This window comes from Monodelphis domestica, chromosome 1 (genome assembly GCF_027887165.1).
Source record: "Monodelphis domestica isolate mMonDom1 chromosome 1, mMonDom1.pri, whole genome shotgun sequence".
Taxonomy (NCBI): domain Eukaryota; kingdom Metazoa; phylum Chordata; class Mammalia; order Didelphimorphia; family Didelphidae; genus Monodelphis; species Monodelphis domestica.
Window position 1 is genome coordinate 511,015,382 of NC_077227.1, and position 27,219 is coordinate 511,042,600.

A 27,219-nucleotide genomic window follows, 5' to 3' on the forward strand; every position below is an offset into this window, starting at 1 on the left:
GCTTCTTTGTGACATATAAATTTACCCCATTTCATTTCTTTCCCCATTTCTTTTAGTATTAACCTCTTTTTTTAGCTCTAGTTATATATATGTATATATACATATATGTGCATACATATATCTATATACATATTTATGTCTTGTCATTTCATCTTATACAGTTTGTCACTGTTCCCTCTAAGTGTACTTCTTCTAGCTGCCCAGGTGATAATAACAATTTTTAAGAGTTACCAATGACCTATTTTCTTATAGGGATACATATCATTTTAATTTATTGGGTCTCTTTAAAAAAAGTTGTTGGGGTTTTTTTGGTTTTGTTTTTCTTTTTTCCCTCTTTCTTAATTACCTTTTGATTATTCTCTTGAGTTCTGTGCTTGGGCATCACATTTTTTGTTCAGGTCTGGTCTTTTCTTTACAAATGCTTAGAATTCTTCTATTTTGTTAAATGACTATACTCTCCCCTGTACGAATATAGTCAGTTTTGCTGGGTAGTTGATTCTTGGTTGTAGACCTAGTTCCCTTGCTTCTGAAACATCATATTCCATGACTTTTGGTCCTTCAGTGTAGATGCAGCCAGATCCTGTGTTATCCTCACTATGGCTCCATGGTATCTGAATGACTTCTTCTTAGCAGCTTGTAATATATATATATATATATATATATATATATTTGGTCTGATAGTTCTTGAATTTAGCTATAACATTCCTGGGTGTTGTCAGTTGGGAATTAAGTATAGGAGGTGATCTGTGGATTCTTTCACCCTCCACTTTTCCCTCTTATTCTAGAATATTGGGGCAGTTTTCTTGAATAATTCCCTGTAGTATGTTGTCCAGGCTTTTTCTTTTGTCATAGTCTTCTGGTAGACCAATGATTCTTAAGTTGTCTCCCCTGGAATGATTTTCTAAATATTCTGTTTTGTGAATAAGGTGCTTCATATTTTCCTCAATTTTTTCATTCTTTTGATTTTGTTTTATAGTATCCTACTTCCCTGTAAAGTCACTTGTTTCTAGTTGTATTCTAGATTTTAAAGACTGAATTTCATCCCTGGCTTTTTGGTCATTCTTCTCCTTCTGGTCTGATTTTCTTTGGAGGTCATCTTTCATTTCCTTTGCCTCATTTTCAAGCTGGTTAATTTTGGCTTTCAAGACACTATTTTCTTGTTTTAGTTCAAGTGCCTCTGTTTCCAGATGACCTATCTTACTTTTTAAGTTCTTTTCCCAGTTGTCTTCAGCCTTTCTTAATTGTGTTTTGAATTGCATTTTGAGTTCTTCTAGAGCCTGTATCCAATTCACTGGGGTTTCTGTTTTTTTGCTTGCTGTTCCCTCATCCTTCTCTGTTCCATTTGCTCTTTGTTCATTGCCTGTATAGAAGCTGTCGATTGTAATTTCTTTTTTCTTTTTCTGTTGTTTGCTCATATTTACCCTTCTTTACTCTGTGCAGTTGCCTGCATTCTTGCTCCTCTCATTTTTTTGTGGTTTTGGGCTTTTCTGTCAGCCTTCACCCTTGGAACTTTGTCAGCAAATCTCTTAGTGCAGTCTGTGGGGGAGGGGTGTTGGAGCTTGAGCTTCCCTGCCCTCTGAAGGCTTTGATGGTATTAAGTCCAGCTGGGTTGAGCTGGATGTGCCTGAGGCCAAAACCTTGGGAAGGGGGGGGCAATATGGAGTGTCTCTGCTGCTGCAACTAGGCTGCCCTCTCTGCGCTCTGTGCTTCTTCTCTAACTGCTTCCCCACTACCTGTGTTTGATGCTCTGAGCCTGGCACAGATTTGCCCACAAGGTACTCCCTCCAGACCCGTACCTTTGCCTGCCCAGAGGTTCCAGCTGCCACTGGAGGCTTAGTGCTCTAGGTGGGTGGAGGGAAGGGTCCTGGGACCTTCCTTCTTCCTTCCCCTTAAACCCAAGTATTTTCGAATTCTGGCTTTTGGGGGCATGCCTTTTAAGTTGAGTCCAGCAGAAGGGTTCCTTGGCTCTTTCCTGTTGTTAGGTTTGATTTTCAGTCTCCTAGGAGCATTTAGTTTGTAATCAGTAAGGAAGGATTTTCAGAGGCCTGAACTTTCGCTGCCTCTATGCTGCCATCTTGATTCCGCCTCAACCCACCTTAAAAATTAGAAACAAAAATTTTGAGACTACACCTAAATTTAATTGTTCAAAATTTCAAATAATAATCTTAACAGTTCTTTATTTATTTCACTTTTTTAAAAGCTACAGTTCAAGGAGAAATTAGCATGTCATCTCACATTTACCAGTATGAATGATGTTGAGAAATCTTTCAGCATTTTCAACTTTCACACAAAGATGATTTCACTTGAAACTTATATACCTTAAGTTCAAATGCAAAAGCAACAGATTCCAGTTTACCTGTGATAAATCTTACTTTGACACAGTTCAACTCAAATTGGGCCTCATTTTTGCAAACCTTGTTAAGCAATCTCTACTGTGCTGTATTTACTGTGAGTTGGAGTGAATTCCTTTTATTAGGCTTGTTTTTGTTGGCTTTATCTGAACTTTATTTTCATTGAAAAAGTAGATAGATGAAAGTTATATTAGAATCGATTTAATGATTTTGTCAGTTGTTTTGTATTTCTTCTTTAAAGGATCAATGGGGACATTTCTTAGTTTGTAGAACTCTTCTATAAGGAATAAAATAATATGTAAAATAGTTCCTGCCTTTGAGAATTTTACAATTCTCACAGGAGATATAAGGGCTAAGGTTCTTTCTGGGACAGGCAGGTGGCACAGTAAATAGACAGTGATGGGACTGAAGTTAGAAAGACTTTTATAGAGTTCAAACCTAGCCTCAGTCACTTTATTAGTAATGTGACCTTGTGCAAGTCACTTAATCCTGTTTGTCTCAGTTTCCTCATCTGGAAAATGAGCTGGAAAAGGAAATGGGAAACCACCTTAGTATCTTTGCCAAGAAAACCTCAAAAGGGGAATGAAGAGTGAGCAACAACAATGCTCTTATGGGAAGCTATGGGAGCTATGGGAAGGGTCAACATTCCAGGGAGAGGGTGTAGCAAAAATCCAGAGGTAGGAAAATACAGTGCTTGTTTAGGGAGTGGCAAATAGTCTAGATTTCTTGGAGGCTGAAGTTTGCCATAGGCCAGTAGTTTGAGATAATGTAGGAAATAAAGATTCCAGCTAGACTACAAAGGGCCTTGAATGTTAATAAAGATTTTATTTTGTTAGAAATTGAGGAGTGCTGGGAATACAAATATAAGTTGAAGGAAACTGTTCCAGCTCTCAAGGAAAGTAATGGATATCTGGGTGGCCATGGTATCCTTATTTAAAATTAGGAGATTCTAGGAGGAATTAGCCAATCAGTAGGGGAGGAAATGCTGTTGTTCTGCCCTGTCTGACTCTTCATGACCCCTTTGGGGATTTTTTGGCAAAGATACTGGAATGATTTGCCATTTCCTTCTCCAGTTCATTTTATAGATAAGAAAACAGGTTAAGTGACTTGCCCAGGGTCACATAGCAACTAAATGTCTGAGACCTGGAATTCTATTAACTCTACCACCTAGCTACCCTGAAAAGGGGCCTTAAAGGTCTCTCTGATCCATGCTGTCCTCTAATCCAATACCTTAAAGAAACTGAGGCCCAGAGAGGTTAATCAGCTTTACCAGAGTCACACAGTTAGTGGGTGGCAGAGCTGAAGTTCAAAGACAGAAGGTAAAAAAAAAAACCCTAAAAACAAAAACCTGCTTTCTTAGTCTAAAGGCAGTGCCTTTTGAATTGGTGCTTTTTCTATCCTGTGCTTCAGAGTCCCCAGCTGGAGTCCAGGGTCAGTCTGGAGCATCACACATAAGGAGAGATGTAGTCAGACAGTCCAGAAAAAGATGATCACAATGAGGAAGAGTTTAGGAACCACAGTAGATGGAGAGCAACAATTAACTGTCAGGAGCTGTTCAGCCTGTGGCCACCTTCCAGTTGGGGACAATAAGAGAGGCAAAAGACAATCCCAGCCTCAGAGGCCCTCACAATCTAATGAAGGAGACAAGCATGAAAAATTATGTGCAGGATAAAAAAGAAATAATCCACAAAGGAAAGACACTAAACTTAAAAAAAAAATTGGGAAAGGCCATTAGAAGGTGAAATTTTGCTAGTCCTGTTGTGCCAATGGAAAGGTATTTATATCATTTAAAAAAAAACCACCCTCACTTTAGTATTGATTATAAGACAGAAGAGTGGAAAGGGCTAGGTCAGCAGTCCCCAAACTAGGGCCCAGGGGCCACATGTGGCCCTCTGTGGCCATGTATCCGGCCCCTACTGCACTTCCGGAAGGGGCACCTCTTTCATTGGTGGTCAGTGAGAGGAGCACTGTATGTGGTGCCATGGCATTGTTCACGTATGGTACAACTTCTGGTGACATAATCCTTTGCATGGCACTTCAGAACAAGGCACCGCCCCAAAGGATTATGTGGCTGCACAATGGAAGACTTTAGCATGGTGAGCAGTGATCTGGGGGAGGGGATTCTGGACTGTGCTGTTAGATTTAAAATAGTTTTTAGTGTTAAATAGTTGTAGATAAGAGAGTGGGAGCCATAAACTGTGATAATTAAAATGTTTCGGGAGCAAGGGAAATATATAACAATTATGACCGCTGAAATATGTTTTCTACTGTGCCTTGGTTTTATATAAATATAAAATGGTCACCAGGGAATATATTCCCAATTTATGAATATGCCCAAGCGAGAAATTTAATTTATAATACACTGATTAATCAATAGAAAAAGAGAGAAAGTAAGAAAGGAATAAGAATGAATAAATCAGTCAGTTGGTTTTATCACTCACCCCAAGATCTCTCTAGGTAAGGCTTCTCATGCCAACCTCAGGCTCCACCTTCAAGAGAGTCTCCTTTCAAGAAATGTTTCCAGAGAATTCCCCTCCTTCAGAGCCAGCCTTCTCTCCTGGTCCTCTAACAGAGCAACCTCCTCAGTCCTCCCTCAGAGCCACCTCGCTCAGAGCAAAACCTCTTGACCCCCCCAGTCCTCAGACCCCGCTATCTTTAAGGAAACCATCTAAGTTCCCTCCCCTCAGTTCTCACATCTACCAATCACTGTCCATGTCTTCCCTGTGCCAATGGTGGCTCTAGCTTAACCCAGGACCGCCCAGAGGTCTGCCCCTTTGCACATGTCTGTTGAAGGTCATATTCTCAAATAATTAAATCTTGATCCTTGCTGCAGCCCTTCCTAAATCCTGTTACTCTGAGTAGGGTGGAGATTGTAGTTTCAAGACCTGGTTCTGTCATTCCAAGTATCTCTATTGTATCAATTCTAAAATCAATCATGACTCAAAGAACTTCCTGTTCTATGCTTAAGCATAGGTCAAATCCCTTTCCATTGTTTAGCAAAAGGTTTCTGTCCTAAAGTAGTCTTAGGTAGGGAGGAGAAGGATCCTCCCATGCCAAGGGGGTTCATATTCCAATAGAGTTCTTACTATCAGTAGGAAAATTTTCCAAGTATGAAATTTCCCAATGGGGAAATTTCCAACATTCATAAGTCTAAGAAATTTTAAGGTTTACAGTGCGTACCTGCTGCTGGGTTAGGGTTAAGGTTAGGGTTAGGTTTTTATAGTCTGGCCCTCCAGTGGTCTGAGGGACAATGAACTAGCCCCCTGTGTAAAAAGTTTGGGGACCCCCCTGGGCTAGGCAATAGGGATTAAGTGACTTACCCAAGATCACACAGCTAGAAAGTGTTTGAGGCTGGATTCAAACCTAGGTCTTCCCCAATTCCAAGCCTGGCATTCTATCCACCAAGCCACCTTCCTGCTCCTATATTTCTTCTTTTTTTTTTTAAACTATTTTTCATCTTCTTTCAATTACATGTTGAAATAATTTTTGACAGTTTTTATTGGACATTTTGCAATTCAGATTCTTTCCCTCTCCAAGGCAGCAAATATGGATTATACCAGTGCTGTGATGCAATATCATATTCCTCATGTTGCATCACCACTTCAAAAACAAGTATGTTTTCCTTTCCTTTTCCCAGGACCTGACTTTTCTCCTACCTCCAAATAGTGATGCAAAGTAGGACCATTGTAGGCAGGCACCACATCAGCTCAACTTCTCATATGAACTATTGCAATAGTCTGAGAGACTTTAATTAGTCTCCTTGCTTCAAACTATCTTTTTTTAAAAACCCTTATCTTCTTAGAACTAACACTGTGTAATGGTTCCAAGACAGAAGGATGGTAAGAGTTAGACAATGGGGGTTAAGGGTCACACAGCTAGGACATGTCAGAGGTCAGATTTGAAATTAGGACCTCCCTTCTCTAGGCCTGGCTCTCAGTCCACTGAGCAACCCAGCTGCCCCCTAAAGCATCTTTTCTAAGTAACTACTAAAATGATCTTCCTAAAGATCAGATCTGACAATGTCACTCCCACCACCACCACAGGTAGGCAGCCTTCAAGCATGTCAAATTCTCCCCCATCCTTACAAAACTTTCACTAGACTACCATTCCCTAAAGCTGGGGCCCTATATTCTCCTTTTCTCAGCCAAATTCCTGCAAAAGCTTGTTTATATTCATTGCCTCTATCTCCTTACTCCTTCCCCTTTTGCAGCCTCATTATTCAACTGCAAATGCTCTCTCAATATGCACCAGTGCTCACTTAATTGCCAAATCTGACAAGGCCTTTCCCCCCTTTCCTCATACTTCTTGACCTATCTGCTGGATTTGACAGTTGACCCCTCTCTCCTGCATTCTCTCTCCTTTCCATCTTTCATTATTCTCCTCTCTCCTGGTTCTCTTACCTGCCTAAGGTTTCCTTGGTCTTCTTTGTTATTTTCTTCTCCAGATCCTGCCCTTTAAGTCTGGGTGTTTGTTTACCAAGGCTCTATCTTAAGACTTCTACTCTTCTCTCTTCTCTTTTGGGTTTATTATCATTAATATGTTGAGGATTCCCACATGTGCAATTCTAGCCCCAGTCCCTCCCTTAAACTTCAAACCTTCACCATCAGTCACCTTTGGATATATCTAGTTTGGGGTCCCAGAGATCTCTCAAATTCCACAAGTCCAAAACAGAAGTCATTATATTCCCCACTCCCACATTGCTAAGACATGATCCAAAAACTACAAAGAAAAAAAGAATTAAAATATTCATATATACCAAAAATTCATAGCCCTCATTTATTTTAGTCAAAAAAAGTACAAACATCCTATGTGTCCAGTGAAATGAAGTATGGTGTTGAATACTACAATATCAACAGATAATAAAAATGAAGAATACTAGGAAATAGGGACATATCTATATGAAGGTATACAAAGTGGTATTGACTAAGATTAGGGCTCCCTCTTCTTTCTCTCTCATCTTCTTTCCCTTCTTCTACCTATCCATATAATCTTAATAAACTTATTAAAATCTAAGGATTGATTCCTATTTTAATTAAAACAGTTGATTACACCAATATAAATGGGTAGCTAGGTGACACAATGGATAGAGCACCGGGTCTAGAGTCAGGAAGACCCATCTTAAGTTCAAATCTGGTCTCAGACATTTACTAGATGTGTGACCTCCGGCCAATCATTTAACCCCGTTTGCCTCAATTCCTCAATAAAATGAGCTGGAGAAAGGTCTAGTAAACCACTCCATTATCTCTGCCAAGAAAACTCCAAATGGGGGTCACAAAGAGTTGAATACGATAAGAAGTACACCAGTATATGTGAAAACAAAGCCAAAGGTAATAGAACTTCAGATGAAATTGGAAGAACACATAGAGCAAATACATTTTTTGTTTGGTTTTACAACAAATACAATGGTAAAACTTTTTGGTATGATCTTATTCTTTGTTTTATATACTTTATTCTTTATTAATATTAATCAATTGTTACTAAGGTTTTTTTGAAAAGTTAATAGAATTTGCAAATAAAATAACATTTTAATTTTAAATGATAATAGAGTTCAATAGAGAATCAGGTTTGGTGAAATAATAGAGTTGGACATTCATGATTTCCTTCTTGGATGCCCATGGCTTAATTGAAGATAATCTGGACAGGCTTGGTTTTTGTGCCAGATCATAAAGCCATATCTGTACTCTCCATATCTCAAAGTATGGCCTGCAGACTCAAGTGGTTTGTGGATTGGGGTTCTTTGACTCAGATGAGTGACACCTGAAAGACTTACACTGTTTATGTACCATCAGGGAGACTCTTCAGACACGTTCAGTGGAATACCAACCTCAAAATAATCTACTTCAGTTCAATAACAATTTATTAAGTGCATATTGTATACCAAGCACTGTACTAAGGGCAATGGATATAAATAAGAAAAAGAAAGATAGTCTTCTGCTCACAAGGAGCTCACAGTTAATGGGGGAAGACAACACACAAAAAGAAAATGAAAGGAAGTATGGGGATATACTATTACTATTTAATGACTAATTTTATTTTGGGGTTCTTTACTATATGCACTTAACATATACTTACTTCAGGGCACCTAGGTGACTCAATGGACTGAGAGCCAGGTCTAGAGATGGGAAAGTCCTGGGTTCAAATTTGACCTCAGATACTTTCTGGCCATGTGACTCTGGGCAAGTCATTTAACCCAGATTGCCTAGCCCTTATTGCTCTTCTGCCTTGGAACTGATATTTAGTGTTGATTCTAAGAAAGAAGGTAAGAATTTTTTTTCCCAAACGCATTTACTTAGTTCTCTGTAGAAAAAGATGAATGACTGAATAGACTGGGGACCAGAAATAGTAAGAACCCTACACTGTCACATGGGAATGTCCCTGACAACCTATTTTTTCCCTCTTACAAGCTACTGGCATGGCCGATAGAGACTTCAGCAGGAGCCTTCCGTGTCCTCTGGAATCTCAGTATGGATGGACTCTCCCGGCGAGCTGGTTAGTATCGGATCTCTATTGTGTGCTTTGGATATGAAAGACCTATGAGCCCAGTCACACTGATTAATGTACACAGAAGGCTACAAGTGACAATTCTTACCTTGAAGGGCTTTTTTCTGTTGGAAGAAACATGTGCCCATTTAAGTGCATACAAAACCCATTTAAAGGAAAGTCATGGTAATTTCAGAGATGGGGAGGCACTAAAGGAGCTGGTCAGGAAAGACCTTCTGTCAAAGGTGGCTTAAGCCTTGAAGGAAGTTTTGGATTTTAGTGGCTGAGTAGGAAGTGCATTCCTAGCATAGGGGGAAAGCTTGTACCAAAGGCAGAAAGCCCTTTGCATGTTCAAAATAATGAGTAGGATATCCATATTGGCCGGGTGGTGGAGTGTAGAAGGGGAGTAATATGTAGTAAACTTGGAAAGAAAGACTAGAGCTTTCTGTGAAGGGATTTAGATGCCAAAAAGAGGAGTTCATGTATGATCCTAGGGGCAATAGGGAGCCACCAAGCTATTTGTAAGTAGGTGAGTGAAACAGATTTTTGTTTTAGGAGTATCATTTTGGCAGCTGTGGAGAGGATGAATTGAAGAGTTTCATCCTGGGTGGCAGCTAGGTGATGCAGTAGATAGAGTGCTTAGGCCTGAAGACAGGAAGATCTTGAGTTCAAATCTACTTTCAATACTTAACTGGCTCTGGGACCTTGGGCAAGTCACCTAATTTCCACCTCAGCTTCCTCAACTTGGGATAATAATAGCACAGACTTCCCAGGGTTGTTGTGAGGATCAAATTGGATAAAGTGCTTAGTGACTAAAGTGACTATCATGATTATCACCATATAAATGCTAGTTATTATTATTATTATTATTACTACTAAATCAGAGATAATGCAATAATTCAGGTAAGAGCTGGTGACAGGAGTGGAGATATACTAGAGGGGACAGATAAAAGAGAGGTTGAGAAATAAACAATTTTTGACTAGAACATTTTCTGTAGTGAAAAATCTGGTTTGGTAGCATTGTAGCATAATGTGGATGCTAATTGGTGTCTTCAGGCAGGGGCCCATAGGCTTCTGATCTCTCCAAATTTGTTCTCTGAAACTTGAATATAGATTTAATTGAACCTTTAGGGCTTTGAGTTATGTCCTGATGTGGAGAAACCTACAAATGGATTACTGTCCTGGATTACAAGTTCTTCCTACTGTAGCAGGGGGGCAGCAGAGGACCCTTGCTCTACTGAGTCATTCTTCCCACCCTCCACCCCCAACCTTATCCACTAGATAAAATTACAGGATGTTAGGGGCCATAAAAGAGACTGAAATGTAAGGGCTTGCCCTTTTCAGATTTTGAATGGTTGAATTTTCAGGTTGTGAGGGTGTGCCTCTTTCTGGCCTTCTGTAGAATTGGTTGTATATAAAAGGAAAACTCAGCTGAATTTGACTGAAATAATGGGCCTTTCCCTTTTTTTTCCATCTACTCTTCTACATAAGAAAAGGGGAGAGACTGAGCAATTAAAACCTTGGAGGATGCCAGGTTGGCATTGACATGGGGTAGGTGTGTTCTAGGCCAGATGCCCATTAATCCCAAGCACAAGATTTGTAGAGACTGAGTCAACGAAGCAAATGGCAAAAACAGAATAGTCTCTTTTTCTAGATTACAACCATTAAGAATATATGCATTCAAAGGCCATCTGCTCCTTCATACTTATGGCTGGCATTAAGGAGGTGCTAGCCTTTTACTGGTAGTGGTGGTAGTGACTGAGGGTAGACACTGCTTTTGCAAGGAAAGTCAGTCCATTTGGCAAAGTCAGGAATCATCAAACAAAGCTGGTCTTTGAGAAGACCATTCTAATGCTCACTGCAGTCTGTTGCCTGGTAATAATAGAGCAAATGGAAGGCCTGGGAGATGGGCTTGATCCTGTGTAGCCCTAGAGGTGAAATATTTCCCCTAAACAGAGGAAATGGAATTGGAATAGATCTGAGTGTGGTTAGTCAGTGCAGATACAATTGTGGTGGCAAAAGTCTACCAGGTAGATATGGCACTGCTATATCCTAAGATCAATGGCCAATATGTGGGCAAAGGAAAGTGACAGCTCTTTGGTAAAAGGCAATTGCTTGTCTTGGGCCACTCAGGTACTAAGAAACATCTGACCATTCTGGGGGTGAAGTAAAGGCTGAGAAAGCTGGAAGGCTAGTTGGTCCAGGGTGGTCTGATAAGAACTAGCCAGATTTGGGGAGCTTAGCCCCACACTTGAGAGTCTTTGAATTCCATAAGGTCAAGATACAAGGAAGTTATCAGAGGCAGAGGAGGCATCCAAGCCCTTTATTTCCTTTTCTTCCTGTATTTCCTTGTTAGAGGCTCAAAGTAACTACTTTTGTTCATCATTCTTGTCTACTCTAATCTATCATGTAATTAAAGCATATTGCTAATCTGACTCCCATGGGCCTTCTACTGCTAAATTTACTAGCTTTTCAAAGGGAAGATAGAGAAATCAAAACCCCCATGGAGCTTTTCATCCTAAAAAAATAGTTATTACATGCAGGAAAATAATTATAAAACAAATTATACATTGATACAGAAAAGAAGTGCAAATCAAATACTCTGAAGTCCAAGGGGGAAAATTATTACCAACTAGGAACATTTTGGAAGGCTTCCTGGAGTAGGTATTTTTGGAGAATAGGTAGGAATCCAACAGCAAAGAGCACTATAGGTATTGAGAATAGTGTGAACAGAATCAAGGAAGCAATAAAACAAAGGTTATTCCTGGGAGATCATAATAATCCACTTTTGACTATAGTAGTTATGTGCAATGAAGTAGTCTGAGGAAATGCTGATAAATTAGATAAAGGAGGGGAACACCAGATTGTGAAGGGCTTTGAATGGCTAGGGACTCTAAGATGTGAAGATGGAGAAGTACTCTGGGCATGGAGAGCATCCCATGTTAAGGGATTAGAGTTTTGCTTAGTAGGCATTGGGAGCCATTTTGAAGTGAGAAATGTTGTGGCTAAGAGCATCCAAGAAGATAAACCCAGTAGTAGTAACATGAAGTTGGTTAGAAAGAGAGAAAGTAGAAAGAAAAAGGCTTTTAAGGAAGCTATTGAGATAGTCCAAGCAGATTATAGTCAAAGCTTTTACCAGATTTATGGTACTGCAACATTAGAATTCTTAGGACTTTACAAATTTCTCTTTTCATTTTCTATTAGCTTCCATGGTGGATAGTAAAGGAAAGAGGGAGGGGGCAGCTAGGTAGCTCAGTGGTTTGAGACTCAGGCCCAGATATGGGAGGTCCTGAGTTCAAATGTGGCCTCAGATACTTCCTAGCTATGTGACCCTGGGCAAGTCACTTAACCCCCCATTTCCTAGCCCTTATCACTCTTCTGCTTTGGAATAGTATTGATTCCAAGATGGAAGGTAAGGGTTTTAAACAGATATATAGATAGCTCAATAGATCGATAGAGAATGAATGAATGAATGAATGAATGAAAGAAAGAAAGAAAGAAAGAAAGAGGAAGAGAGGAAAGTCAGATACTATTTATTCACCAAGATTTGGAACACTAGAGACTGGGTGACTGGTGTCAATTACAGATAGAAATAGTGGTCAGATGTAAAATTGAGTTTTGAGAAAAGATAATAAGTAAAATTGGCTTTGGATTGATGTTCAATTCCTGGTCAGAGATGTCGTAAAAGTTGTAGGAAGTGTGGATCCTAGAGCATGGGTCAGGGGTCAGTTACTGATTTGGTACCCATGTTTTTAAAAGGTAATAGTTGAAGCTTTGGAACTGAATGTGGAGGGAAAGAATATGGAAAGAAAAGAGAAAGGGGTCTAGGGAGTGGAAATCTGAGGCTGGGATCTTATCTAAATTTTGTTATCTACCTCTACTGCATTCCTGTCTTCTATACAAAGTAGATGCTTAATGACTATTGAATTGTATAAAGGAATTTGGTGATTAGGAAATTTGGTGATTAGGAGTTCAGTGACCTTGAAAGAGAACACTTTCAGTTGAAATATGGGGTGAGTGGTGAGGTAGGAGAGGCAATTTTTTAAGGAAGTCTGGCCTTGAATGGGAGGAAACAAAATAGAACTTTGGCTGGTCAGCAGGGAAGGGTCAAAGGCAAAGGGAATTGGGGAGATGGGAACTGAGATAGGCATATGGAAAGCAAGAGATTTCTTTCCTATTAGAGGCATCAGGGTGTGGTGAGAAGGGCTCCAGACATTTGGTGTCATCTGGGGATAGGAGGTGGAAGGGACCATGAATTCAAACCCTGCTCATCCCCACCCTAACCCACCCCACCCTGCATTTTAGGGTCTAGGGAGAGTAATTGACTTACCTCAAGAGTCACAAAATCCCCAAGTTCAGAGGCAAAATTTGAACTCAAAATCCTTTATGATTCTACAGCTTTCCAAGATAGCATATTACAGGCATGATAGGACATAGAAATGTGGTGAAGTGGAAAGAGCACTGGGTTTGTGCTCATGGGACAGGAGTGCAAGATCCCTATCCTGACGATGATTCCTAATCTTGGGAACTTGGCCAAGTCACAGATTTTTCTTGGCTTCTCTTTCCTTGTCTGTATGAAACAGAGAGAGTTGAGAAAGTTGAACTAGATGCCCTCTGAGGTCCCTTCTGTCTCTAAATGGATGACTCAGTGATCCTATTTGCACTATTTACTCCATAAGGTTGAGGAAAACATGTGTAAAATTTAAAACACATTTGATAATGCATGCAAGAGATGGATTGATTGTCTTATATATGGAGGCAATAGGATCAAGGGGATTAGGGAGTAAGCAGAATTAACCTTAAAGGCAGCTAAGTGATATAGTGGATAGTGCCCAACCTAGAGTCAGGAAGCTATGAATTCAAATCTGAACTCAGATACTTATTAGCTGTGTGACCCCTGGGCAAGTCACTTAACACTATTTGCCTCAGTTTCCTCATGTGTAAAATGAGCTGGAGAAAGAAATGGTAAACCTCTTTAGAACTGGTCAGGACTGAAAACACTGAACAACAGTTAGCCTTACCAAGAAGTGAGGAGTGTGGGGCAGCTAAGTAGCTCAGTAGATAGAAAATTAAATCTGGAGACAGGAGGTCCTGGCTTCAGATCTGGCCTTGAGATACTCCTAGCTGTGTGACTTTGGGCAAATCACTTAACCCCCATTGCCTAGCCCTTGCCATTCTTCTGCCTTGGAACCAATACTTGGGATCCATTCTAAGACAGAAGGTAAGAGTTAAAATAAAAAAAAAAAATTAAAGTGAACAGTAGAGGGATAGAGTATACAATGATTTGAGAAGAGTCCAAGTACCTGTTGGATGGCCTCAAGTCTTCTCAGTAAATTGGAAAGCTACATTATTTGCTGTAAATGTGAGTGGAAAGAATGAAGTTGGGGAATTAAGGAAACATTTAGAATTCTCTCTGTCTAGAAAAGCTGTAGGAAGTCAGTGAGTGTCAACTTGCTAAAAAGAACAGAGAACTCAGTGAAGATAATATACCATATTCCCCTTTTGTCTTTCCTCTTCTGGTAAGGTAGTCAATGGCTTGACAAATTAAAATACTGCATTTATTTTTTTCACTTTTATCCCTCCCCCATTCGCCTGTTCTGTTCACTTCTGACTAGCAACAATCTCTGCATTCTCTCTGTTCATAACCCTTGACCTCATAGTCCATCCTGCCCTTTTCTGTCTGGCTGCAGTCTTCTTTGCAGCATGCCTGCCCTTTTAAAGAACATAGAAGTTTCTTTTTTCCCTTTCCTCATTTGCATTATCTTACGATTTTCTCCAGCAGAATTAGAAGCAGTATCCTGCCTTTCTTTGCCTTTTCCATCAGTGGCACATTTGTTGCTGACTCCCCTCACTCTCCTCTTAGCAGGGGACAAAGTGAAAACCATTTAGATTATTAGAAGACTTTTGCTCCATAGTTTTAGAGGATTGTGGATGGCAATTTTGTGGAATTTAATTATAACAAGAACTTGCCTTTATGTAGTGTTTTTAAGTGTGCAAAGCATTTTATACTCCTGTTCTCATTTGAGCATTAGGAAAACCCTGTGAAATTGGTACTATCGTTATTCCCCACTTTATAGTTGAAAAAGTTGGGTTGCTTAGTGGATAGAGAGCCAGGCTTAGAGATGGGAGATCCTGGGTTCAAATTTAACCTCAAACACTTCGTAGCTGTGTGAGCCTAGGCAAGTCACTTAACCCCTATTGCCTAGCCTTTATCCATCTTCTGCTTTGGAAACAATACATAGTATTGATTCTTAGACCAAAAGTAAGGGTTTAAAAAAAAAGTTGAGGCTCAGAGATCTAAGTAGTTCACACAGGGTCAATCTATCCTTCAGTAAACATTTATCAAACACATGTTTTTGTGCTTGGTGTTAGGGATACAAGGACAAAAGTAAAACAATCACTGTCCTCAAGGAGTTTGGGAGGAGATAACATGCACATATACAGGGCATATAATCTATCCTGTATGTATAGATGTACACATACATACATATACATACACATACAAACGTATGTGTGTGTGTGTGATTAAAAGCCCAGTGTACTCTGGGCTCACATAAACAGGAATTTATTCTAGAGGGGATGTTTGGTTACTGATCTTAAAGAGGAAAATTGGGTCTTTTCTAGTTCTTTGACCTACTACTCTCTAGGGATTAACTCTGAGGAAATCTGTAAAACAAGGGTAAGGAATGGTTCATAGCTGGAGTTTTGGCAAAATGTGAATAACAGGATCTCTTTTATTTTATTTTTTACTTTATTTGGGTTTTTTATTTTAATAACAAATTTCCACATACGTTTTCTGAAGTTAGATGATCCAAATTGTCTCTCTTCCTTCTCTTCCCACTTTCAGAGCTGGCAAGCAATTCAATCTGTATTATACCTGTATTATCATGTAAAACCAAATAATCATGTTTACAAGCAAATAATTTTGTAAAACCAAAATCCCAAATCATATGCCCCCAAATCAAGTTATTAATCATATGTTTTTATCTGCACTCATACTCCAACAGTTCTGTCTTTGGAGGTGAATAGCATTCTTTTTCTTAAGTCCCTCAGAAATGTCCTGGATCCTTGTATTGATGAGAATAGCTAAGTCTATCACATTTGATCATTCCACAGTATTGCTGTTACCATGTACAAAGTTCTCCTGGTTCTGGTTTTTCCACACTGATTCAGTTCATGTAGGTCTTTCAAGCTCTTTCTGAAATTGTGTTCATCATCAGGATCCCTTTTAGAAAAGTATACACTCAGAGCAAAAGGCAGTCAGGGATAACAAATTCACCTAGACAAGCTGATCAAAATTGCTATGTGTACCCCAAGCAAGTTGCCATTTGCAGGGGAGTAGGAAGAGAGAATGGAGAGAAATCCTTTTCCCCTAGCAAGAAGTTCGAGGAAAAGAAAGCCCTGGAAAATAAACCCCAAAGAGAAAAGCCAAAGAGAGAGGGGTAGACTCATTTCCATTGCTATTAAAGAGCGCTAAGGAGAAGAGATTCTTTTTTTCCCCTTAAATCTTATTTCAATTATATGTAGAAAAAAATTTAAATAATTGTTATCCAACATTTTGTGATCCAGATTCTCTTCCTCCTCCCTGAGAAGGTAAAGAGTCTAATATAGTTTATATAAGGAAGAGAGGTTCTTACACAAGAATCTCTTCCCTATGAAGCTCAGTCACCCATCAGTTTTTACACAATCTTTCCAGTCACAAGGGTCAGTATGCAATTGCTTTGTTGTCCCATAACCCTCAACCAGGATCCAGAGCAAATGTGTAGCTCCATGAGACATGCTTTTTTCTAACAAAATTCCATGCCTTTTAATTTTTTTTGTGCCCTGTAATTTTATTAAAATGATTGGAGATATTTAATTAATCAGAGACTCCCTGAACAAACTTCTCTTCCAATATATATTCAAAGTAAAGGTAATTGTTGGGAAGGGGAGAGAAGGAACTAGCAGGTATGAGAAGTCAGAAAAGGCTTCATGCAGATGGTAGTTCCCAAACTGAATCTTAAATGAAACTAGGGATTCTTTGAGGCATAAGGTTTAAGGCATGTGGGACAACCATTTGCAGAAGTATGGAGATTGGAGATAGAATAAATATATGAGGAGCAATAAGAAGGCCAATTTGAATTGATCACAGAATGTATGAAAGGGAGTAAGGTATAATAAGACTGGAAAATTAAGCTGGAACCAGATTGTAAAGTGCTCTAAATACCAAATGGAGGAGTTTTTATTTGATCCCAGAGGTAATAGAGAGCTATGGGAATTTATGGAGTAGGTGGGTAACAAGGGCAGATCAGAACTTTAGGAATATCACTATGGATCTATAGAACTTGATCAAAGTCTTTGGCAAAAAAACAGAAACATTTTAAAATGATTAACTAGACCCAGGTCTGCCAGATACAAATTAAGGTTCACGGAATTTCTGGAAAATCTAAAGTATTTGTAGGACACTAATGTGATAACAGTGTTTCTATTCATTTAGGGTACCTTGACCTGGAAGGCAGGACTCCTCAATTCTGTGATCTTGTTCCATTGATTTATCTTTTTATTTTCAAGTTATCTCCCTCATCCACACATCTTAGTTTTCCTACAAGTATAAGGGTGGCAATTTTTTAGCTTTTATATTGTCTATAATTCTTAGATTCTAAGGGTGAAGGAAATGCTATGTAGTGAATATGTTTATTCTTTAGTCTGTCTTATAGAAAGAAAATGGCTGATTATTTTGATCAGGACCTTGCCAAGTGACCACACCTTGGTAGGTTCATCATGGATTCAGTTTTAATCTAATCTTCAGCATTGCAGGTTCAGAAACTTGGTGTTAACAGTTCTACAAGGGGTAATACAGCCCTGGAGAATTGAATCACTCTATGGAACATTTGGTCAGCAGAATTATTCAAGAGGTGTTAGTTAACTCAGTCAGGCTATGGTCCTATGATTCTATAGAGGAAGCAGCAGGATGAATGGTCCAATCAGCTGAGGGCATACAGGGACATCATGGGGAGGACTTCAGAGGCCATCTAGTTAAAAAAATCCCCTGAAGAAAGGAATACCTTCTACAAATGGCTGACAAATGGTCATTTTGCCTTTGCTTGAAAACTAGAGAAGGGAAACCTACTATCACTGGAGGGAGCCTACTCTGCTCTTGGATAGTTCTAATTGTTAGCTTTACATCAATCTTAAATCTACCTGCCTTTAGTTTTTACCCATTACTTCTATTCATGCCTTTGAGGCCAAGAAGAAAAAGTCTAAATCCCCTTCCTTATGATAGCCCTGAAATACCTAAAGATCACTATCAACATATCCCCAGAGTCATCTTTTCTCTGAATTAAACACCTCCTGTTCTGTCAACTCTTTTCATATGGCTTGATTGCAAGGCTCTTTCCTATCTTCTGGCTATTCTTCATTTTATTAATGTCCTGTCCAAAATGTAGCATCCAGGGCAACACAATACCTTAAATATTGTTGGGAAGAGAGCATACAAGTACAGTAGGGCTTTTTTCCTCCCTAGATCTGGGTTTGCTGCTTCTCTTAAGCAACTTAAGAATGTAGCAAGGGGCAACTAGATGGTTCAGTGGATAGAGAACTATGCCTGGAGATGGGAAGCCTTGGGTTCAAATCTGTCCTCAGACACAGCAGTGTGACCCTGAACAAGTCATTTAGCCCCAGTTGCCTAGCCCTTACCACTCTTCTATCTTGGAACTGATACTTAGTATTGTTTCTAAGATAGAAGTTAAGTGTTTTTTTTTTTAAAGAATGTAATAAATCGGGGCAGCTGCATGGCTCAGTGGATTGAGAGTCAGGCCTAGAGATGGGAGGTCCTAGGTTCAAATTTGACCTCAGATACTTCCCAGCTGTGTGACCCTGTGAATCTGCCCTGGAATCATACTGGGCAACAACAGACTTGAAAATAGAATAGAAAAGATCTCAAGGAAGAGTTACTGCTCCCTATAAAGCTAATAAATTTAGCTTTATAAGGATATGGGAAACATCTTTAATTCAGAAGGAAGCAGCAGGGTAGAAGGTAAATGGAATTCTTCATGTTGGAGGGGAAGTGAAAGAGGGAAAAAAACAAAGGGGCTGGCTCTCTCAAGAGGAATTAAAAACTCCTGCCATGAACTCACAAGGGTAATGTGAGTTTAATTGGTCATTTTGTCCATGACAGACTGTTTGCTTTTGCCTTCCCCAGTGCTTTTAGGAATAACTGTAATATACCCTAGGCTTGCTGCCCTTTAGGCCTATAGTATAGTATGATGGATTAAATAGACCACTACTCTTAATCTCACCATAATAGTTCTGAAGAATGGTAAAAGAGATACCAAGAAACTCATGTAGGTAACCCCCTCCCTGTGGCAGAGAGTTTGCACATAGGAAAAGTGCCAGGCTGAAGAGTTTTTTGTGGATCTGCTCACCTCAACAGGGGAGGGGTCCCAGGAGGTCTGGAATGTTGAGAAGACAGAAGATTCTGGCTGGGATTTCAGTGGGGTAGCTCCCAACATTGAGAAGCCTAGGAGGAGAGGTCTGGCCAAGCCTTTCTCTTGGGATATATCCATCTCTTTCCTCTCCTGGTGACTGGACATTCTCCCCCCCCCCCCCCCATTCCCAAACTGAAGGAATATCTGAAGAAGATATTCTGAGCCTTTGTCAAAAACTTTACCTCACAGCTCCTGGTGCCCTGGGGCTGAACTGTGGCCAGGGGGCCAAACCCAGAGTCAGTCAACCTGACTATCTCTCAGGGGGCTCAGGCTGCCAAAGCCTGAGTTCCCCAAACTTGAGGAGGGAGGAGAAAAGGGGTAATTAAAGGGCACCCTTCCTCATTTTCCTTTCCCATTTTTTTCTGGCCAGCCATTTTCTTTGTATTACCCTAGTTGACTTAATTTGTATTAAAAGTGGTTATCCTTTCCCACATTTTACTTATGTGAGTGGAACAGCTTGAAGGGGGAAGAGACATCTTTCTGAGAAGAAACCTTTTAGGCTCTAGTAGTGGAGGGGGGCAAGAGCCAATCTGTGAGAGCAGCCATAGCTGAGGAGGGAAGGCTGAAGGGGGAAATTCTTCAAAACCTCCTCTCTTCTCTCTGAGCCAACCTTAAAACATCAGCTGTCTTACCTGGATCCTGTTTTCTCTTTTCCACCACCAAACCTCTCCATTACACCCCCCAAATCAGAGAGAATAGGTCATAAATTGTTTTTCCTATTCAGGAGTGCTGGAGAATACTATAGTTTTTATGGACAGGTTTTTCTTTTTGAAGGCACTAGGATGCCAAACCAACAACTGCATGGCTCTTACTGTTGTTTACCAAATGCCAAAGGCCCTTTTACAAGAGAGCCATTGTTGTTAGGACTGTTACTGGGATTTCAACAAGAAGGGCAATAGCTTCAAGAGAGAGGGGAGCAGTTTTGGTTATCCATTACTGAACAGTTCAGTGGTGATGACAGCAGGCTTTGGAAATGGTGGTTTTAGTAGTGGTCAATATCTTTGACGAGATATTAGTTCTGCAAATGTCACATAAGACAGTGGGCAAACCTGCTTCATACATATTTTTGGAAATGTGTCTGATGTCCAAAGTGAAGTATAGCTGCATTCTAACCTAGCCCAAACAAACTCCATATTTGGAAAAAAATAATTTCTGGAGCAGTTTGTATCAAAGGAATTGCTATGAATATTTTCTGAAACTTGTCCAACCAATACCATGGGGAAGGGAAACAGTGCCAGCTAGTGATAAGAGGGCTAACGTGGGTGTTATTTCCTCAGATCAGCCAAATTCTTTGAGTGCTATCATATTCCTTTTTGTCTAACGGAGATGATAATATTTACTACCTATCTGTTGCCCCCAGATCTGGAAATTATGACACTACTTTTATTGAAGGGTCACATACCATCCCAGAGGAGAGTGTACATTGTAGGGACTTTTGGTCAGCTCATTCAGTATCTTCTATTGCTTTTTATTTTGCTCCATTTTTTATATAGCTTGGGAAGCAGCAGAATAGTTAAAATCATTGCCATACCTCACTTTAAGTTTCTCAAAACACTTTAAAAAAGATAAACCAGCAGACCACTGTTTGACTTCTTCTTTTGGATGGATTATTGTTGTTTGTTGGATGAACATTTGTAAACAGTGTCGTAACTAGAGATCTAGGCATCGATAGGAATTTTTCTAAATTTTGGTTGAACTGTAGAGCAGAAGTGATTTCCCCTACAGATGCTAAAGCTATGATGGCAAATCTGTGGCATGGATGCCAAAGAAGGAAGACAGAGCTCTCTCTTTGGGCATGAAAGTACTGTTGCCTGCTAGAACTTTGGTGAAGGTGCTCCCTTTCTGCTCTCCACAGTACCTGATGACATTTTTTTCATATCACCTACCCCTCTGCCTAGCAGCCCAACAGGAGCTCTTTCTTCCTCCCCTTGTGGAGTAATGGGTGGGGGAAGAGGCATGGCAACAGGTCTCTGGGGGGCAGGGGAGGGGCATAGCATCCATTGTCTAAAAGATTTACCATCACTGCCCTAAGTTGATCTCTAACTTACTTCCCTATTTAGTTTAAAAATACCTTTCCCTCTGCTTCACTACTGGGATTGTTCATTGAAGCCCATGGTGTTGGTGGAGACTTATCCTTTTTTTTTTTCATAAACTCTTTTTATGTCATCTAGTAAAAGATATAGGCACTTTATCAGAATCATATTTTAAATGTATAAAATAAAATTAACAAGATTACAGAGTAAATCAATTATGTTGAAATTTAATTATCAATTTTTAAAAATGTTCATGGACTTTTTGAGAATCTCTACTCTAAAGACCTATTTTTGTAGTTTGATATTCTGGAATTATTCCAGAAATCAGTGGGGCAGCATATGGATAACCCATAGAGTCTTGGATTTGGAATAAGGAGGATCTAAGTCCAAATCCTACCTTTAGGTACACAACTCTGGATAAGTCAATTAAGCTCTCAAAGCCCCTACTCCACTCTGCAAGACTATAAGTTATGGACAGGCTGTGTATTGCAGTTATGGAAGGAATTGTAACATTCCAGGTGAACTGTGAAATTCCAGGTCTTTAATTTACAGGATATTCCTGACTCAACATAAAATCCCTATCTTGATGAGAATTTGGGCCCACTAGTCTATCACCTAGTGGCTCTTTAGTTTAGCCTAATCTCTCAAGTACTCTCCCTTCTTTAAAAACCTGGAAGGGATGGTTCACTCTTCCCTCTCTCAGACAAAATTCTGACTTTACAGAGAATTCATTGATTTCTCCGGCTCCAAGAAAAGCAACACAAATGTAGGCAGGGTCAGAGTGGGTGTTGTCTAAAGGAATTGGATATGTTCACATTAGAATACAAGGCTTTAAAGAGGGACCTAGAGAATAGCATGCAAATCCCCTTAGGGGGAGTTTTCAAGTGGAAAGGAAGGAGTGGTTCCACTAGATTGTACAATGCAACTTTATTCTGCACACTGGGGGCCCTGAAATGCTGTTTGGTGTTAAGTGACACCAGGTAGTGGTGTGAATTACAGAGGACAGGGGAGAAGAGAGGTGACCTGGGGAATGCATTACAGTATAAAAAAAACAATCACCCTGTAACATGTAGAGAAGGCATGAAGGGGGGGAGGCCGTAGATTAGGTAAAAGATAAGATGGAGAGGTTGACAGGGCTATGAGGAAAGGCTCTACTACCTGTGGCAAGAAAGAAAAAGCTTGAAAATAAAGGAGAGCCAACAGGAATAATACAGGGGAAAGGAAGGAAGAAATAATATACAAGAACATTTAAAGATAAGGGGGAGGTCCAAAGGGAAGAAATTAGGAGAGTTCAAACACTGCAGTTTCTTCAAATATGTGTTTCTGTTAGGACCTGGGCCAAATTTGAATCTCTATAGCAGGTCTTATCCTGGGCCTCACAGATCTCCAAAGGATCTTTGAATAGATTTCTGGGAGTTCATACCTTGGATAGGGGGGAAAAAAGATTACTTCTTTATTTTCACTAATCTCTAATTGAAATTTAGGATTTCCCTCAATTATTTAAATTCTGAGAAGGGTCTAACAAGATTCATTAAACTGCCAAAGGTGTCAATGTCACCAAAAAGAGGAACACTTCCCTCATTTCCTAGAGCCAACTTGTAATTTAGTTAATTAGAAATAAAGCATTTATCAAATGCCTATATGTACCAGGCCCTTTGTTAAACTTGGGGATACAAAGAAAAGTTTTAAAAAAGACAGTCCATGCTCTCTCAAAGATTTACTTTCTAATGGGGAAGGTGGGGGGGGGGGGGAGGGAAACATACCACATATCAATAACTACATTTAATACATATAATAAATGGAAAGTAATCTTAGAGGGAAGACCCTGAACAGGAGTTAGGGATGGGGGAAACAATTTGGAAAGGCCTCTTGTAAAAGGTGGGATGTGATTTGTACCTTTTTTTTAAATTTTAAATCTACCTTATCTCCATCCTCTTTCTGTTCCATCTCCTATATTGTGAAAAAAAAGAGAAACAGCCCTTTTTTACAAACATGTATAGTCAAGCAAAATAAATTCCCACACTAGTCCTATAAAAAAATGTCTCAAGGTATATTCTTGGGATGATGACCTTATCAAGAAGTGGATATCATATTTCATTGTAAATCCTCTGGAATCATGACTGGTTTTTGCATTGATCAGAATTCCCAAGTCTTTCAAACTTGTCTTTACAATATTACTATTATATATTCTCTTGGTTCTTCTGACTTTATTTTGCATCAGTTCATACATGTCTTCTCAGGTTTCTCTAAAATCACCTCTTAAATAACTTTTTACAGCAATAGTATTTTTTTTAATTTTTTTTATAAAAACCCTTACCTTCCTTCTTGGAGTCAATACTGTGTATTGGCTCCAAGGCAGAAGAGTGGTAAGGGCTAGGCAATGGGGGTCAAGTAACTTGCCAAGGGTCACACAGCTGGGAAGTATCTGAGGTCAGATTTGAACCTAGGACCTCCCGTCTCTAGAGGCCTGGCTCTCAATCCACTGAGCTACCCAGCTGCCCCGGCAATAGTATTTCTATCATATCCAAAATCATAATTTTCCATCATTGATGGGCAATCCCTCAAATTCCAATTCTTTATGAAGTCAAGTAAAGCCAGTAAGCATTTATTAAGTGGTTACTATGTGCCAAGCACTGTGCTAAGTCCTGGAAATACAAATACAAACAAAAGGAAAGATTATCCTTAACCTTGAGGAGCTTAAATTCTAATGGGAGAAGATAACACATAAAAAGAAGCTTAAAAAGTTGACAAGTGGGAAGGTAAAGGTACCCAAGTGGGGCCATGATAAAATAAAGAAAATCCAGTGTCAAGAAACCTGGAGGGGAATGAAGACCTAACTAAACTGGGCAGTTACCTTAAAATGGAATTGGAACTAGCCAATCAGACAAAGGGGCCCCAGAGACCCAGAGTATTTCCAATGAGAGGAAATCCAGTGGTGAAGTGAACTTCTAGGTTGAGAAAGTTTCTTTGGCATGGTGGAGAAAGGTCAGAGAGTCAGGAGTGAAACCCAAATGATAATGAAGATTGTGCCTTGGGGTAGCTGAAGTTGTACAATGTATAGAGAGCCAGGCCTGGAGTTGGGAGGACCTGAGTTCAAATGTGGCTTCAGACTTCTAGCTGTATGACCCTGGGAAATTCATTTAACTCCAATTGCCTAGCCTTTTCCACTCTTCTGTCTTAGAATTTTAGAACTGATGCTAAGACAGAGGGTAAGCTTTAAAAAAAAAAAAGACTATCTTTTTATCTGAGCACAAAAAGAGCTGCTGAAAGTATTCTTGCTCATGAGTCCTCCCCCTTAAAAAAAAAATCTCTTCGTAGTATAGATCTAATAGTGATATCACTGGGTCAAAGGGTATTCACAGTTTCATAGCTTTTTGGGTAGAGTCCCAAGTTGCTTTCCAGATTGGTTGGACCAGTTCACAGCTTTACCAGAAATATATTAATAAAACGTGTTTTCTCATAGCCCCTCTACCAGCATCTGTCATTTTCCTTTTTTTTTTTTGGTCAACTTTGCCAGGAGGAGTTTTCTTTGCTTAAAAACTAATCCTAGGGAACAGCTTGGTGGCTCAGTGAATTGAGAGCCAGTCTTAGAGAAAGGAAGTCCTGAGTCCTGGGTTTAGATCTGATCTCAGATACTTCCTAGCTGTGTGATCCTGGGCAAGTCATTTAAACTCCATTGCCTAGCCTGTATCACTCTTTTGCCTTGGAACCAATATATAGTATTGACTCTAAGATAGAAGGTAAGGGTTTGTTTTTTAAAAAAGACTAATTCTTCCCTTCATCTTCCTCTTATTCATCTGTTTCCCTTAATCCTTTTCCTTTCTGTTTTTCTATTGAGTGAAATGTATTTCCATACCCAATTCTGTGTGTGTGTGTGTGTGTGTGTGTGTGTGTGTGTGTGTGTGTGTGTGTATGTGCAGGTGTATTCTTCCTTCTTTTGACCAGTTCAGATGAGAGTGAAGATCAATTATAGACCATTTCCCCCACATTTTTCTCATGGTTTATATAGACTTTTTATTTGCTCACCCTGATTATGTGAGATAATTTTCCCTATCCTGCCTCTCCCTTTTCTTCTCCTAGCATATTCCTTTTATCCTCCCTTTTCATTTTTTTTAATTATCAAAACATAGCAGAACTATTCCTAGGGTTTCTGCCTAATTGAACTCCCTCTGTGACCTCTAATTGTAATAAAGTTCTGAGGAGACTTGTCTATCATCTCTTGGAATAAAAATGGTTTAGTACCATATACTTACTTTTTTTTTATGTTTCTCTTGATTCCCATGTTTATATTTCAAAGTTTCTCTGCCACCCTGGTCTTTTTATACAGAATGCTTGGAAGTCCTCTATTTCATTAAAAACCCATTTCCTCCTACTATAGGATACCTTTAGTTTTTCTGAATAAATTACTATATTTTAAAATTAAAATTATAAAAAAACTCTTACATTATGTCTTAGAATCTATGCTAATATCTTCCAAGGCATTAGAGCAGTATAGACTAGTCACTTAGGGTTAAGTGACTTACTCAAGGTCACATAGCTAGGAAGTCTCTGAGGCCATATTTGAACCCAGGACCTATCTCTCAGTGGATGTATTAAGTCATCTAGCTGCCTTGAATAAGTTATTCTTGATTGTATGCCTATATCCTTTGCCTTCTGGAATATTACAATTTAACCTCTGTGGTTGCTAAATCATGTATAATCCTGACTGACTCATCAATACTTCAATTCTTTCTTTCTGAATACTTGCAGAATTTTAAAATTTGACTGAAAACTCTGAATTTTGGCTATAATCAGGGATGTGTTAGAGCCAACTCAAAACTGGCCTGAAGGAACAAATTGTTAAACTTTCAGCATGAGCATTTAGACTTCAGTTATTGGCAAATACTGCAAAGCAGGACTTGACTTTTGTGTATTGTTTATTGTCTAGACTTAAGAAAGTGGGAAAATTGTTAATAATGCTGATTTAACTTAAAAGTCTATCAAGAAGGGAGACTCGGTGAATAGAGAGCCAAATCTGGAGCCCAAAAGACCTGAGTTCAAATGTGGCCTCAGATACTTCCTAAGCTGTTTGACCCTGAGCAAATAACTTAATAACAATTGCCTAATGTTTACTGGTCTTTTGCCTTGGAACCAATACTGATAGAAGGTAAGGATTTTTTAAAAAGTCTTGTAGGAGTATGTTTCTACCCCCTCCCCTCAACGTCAGTTACTTATTTATTAACTTATTTTTGGAAAACCTTACATCTTGGAGTCAATACTGTGTATTGGCTCCAAGGCAGAAGAGTGGTAGGGGCTAGGCAAATGGGGGTTAAGTGACTTGCCCAGGGTCACACAGCTGGGAAGTGTCTGAGGCTAGATTTGAACCCAGGATCTCCCATCTCTAGGCCTGGCTCTCAATCCACTGAGCTACCCAGCTGCCCCCTTCAAAGTCAGTTATTAAATATTTATCAGCACACTCCTGAATATAATACTATTGGATATTTTGATCTGGGGATTTCCTTAAGAAGGCAACTGGTTGATTCTTTTTATTTCCACCTTTCTCTTTCGTTCTAAGAGATTTGGCCAGTTTTCTTTTATGATTTCTATGATCTTCTGTGATGTTTAGGCTCTCTTTTTGGTCATGGTCTTTAGGTAATCCAATTAGTCATAGATTTTCTCTTCACAATATGTTTTCTAGGACAGTTATTTTTGCTGAGATACCATCCATTTTCTTCTATTTTTCACTCTTTTGACTTAAAAATTATTTCTTCTTGTCTCAGGAGTCATTAGCTTCTATTTGGCCCATTCTTATGCTTAGGGAATCTGTTGCTTGGGCAAGCTTGGTACATCTTGTACCAAGTTGTTAATTCCCTTTACAATTCCAATTTCCATAACATTCATTCCCCCCCC

General features: G+C 39.4%; 1 protein-coding gene across 8 annotated transcripts in view; it reads left to right on the plus strand.

Annotated features, from left to right (window-relative positions):
* Window positions 1-27,219, plus strand: part of FAM178B (family with sequence similarity 178 member B) — a 211,584-nt gene that overhangs the window by 105,742 nt on the left and 78,623 nt on the right. For all 8 annotated transcript variants that reach the window (XM_056813064.1, XM_056813065.1, XM_056813059.1 and 5 more), the window contains one exon: window positions 8,756-8,840. In XM_056813064.1, the coding sequence (XP_056669042.1) occupies window positions 8,756-8,840 (85 nt within the window). The remainder of the gene's footprint in view (window positions 1-8,755; window positions 8,841-27,219) is intronic.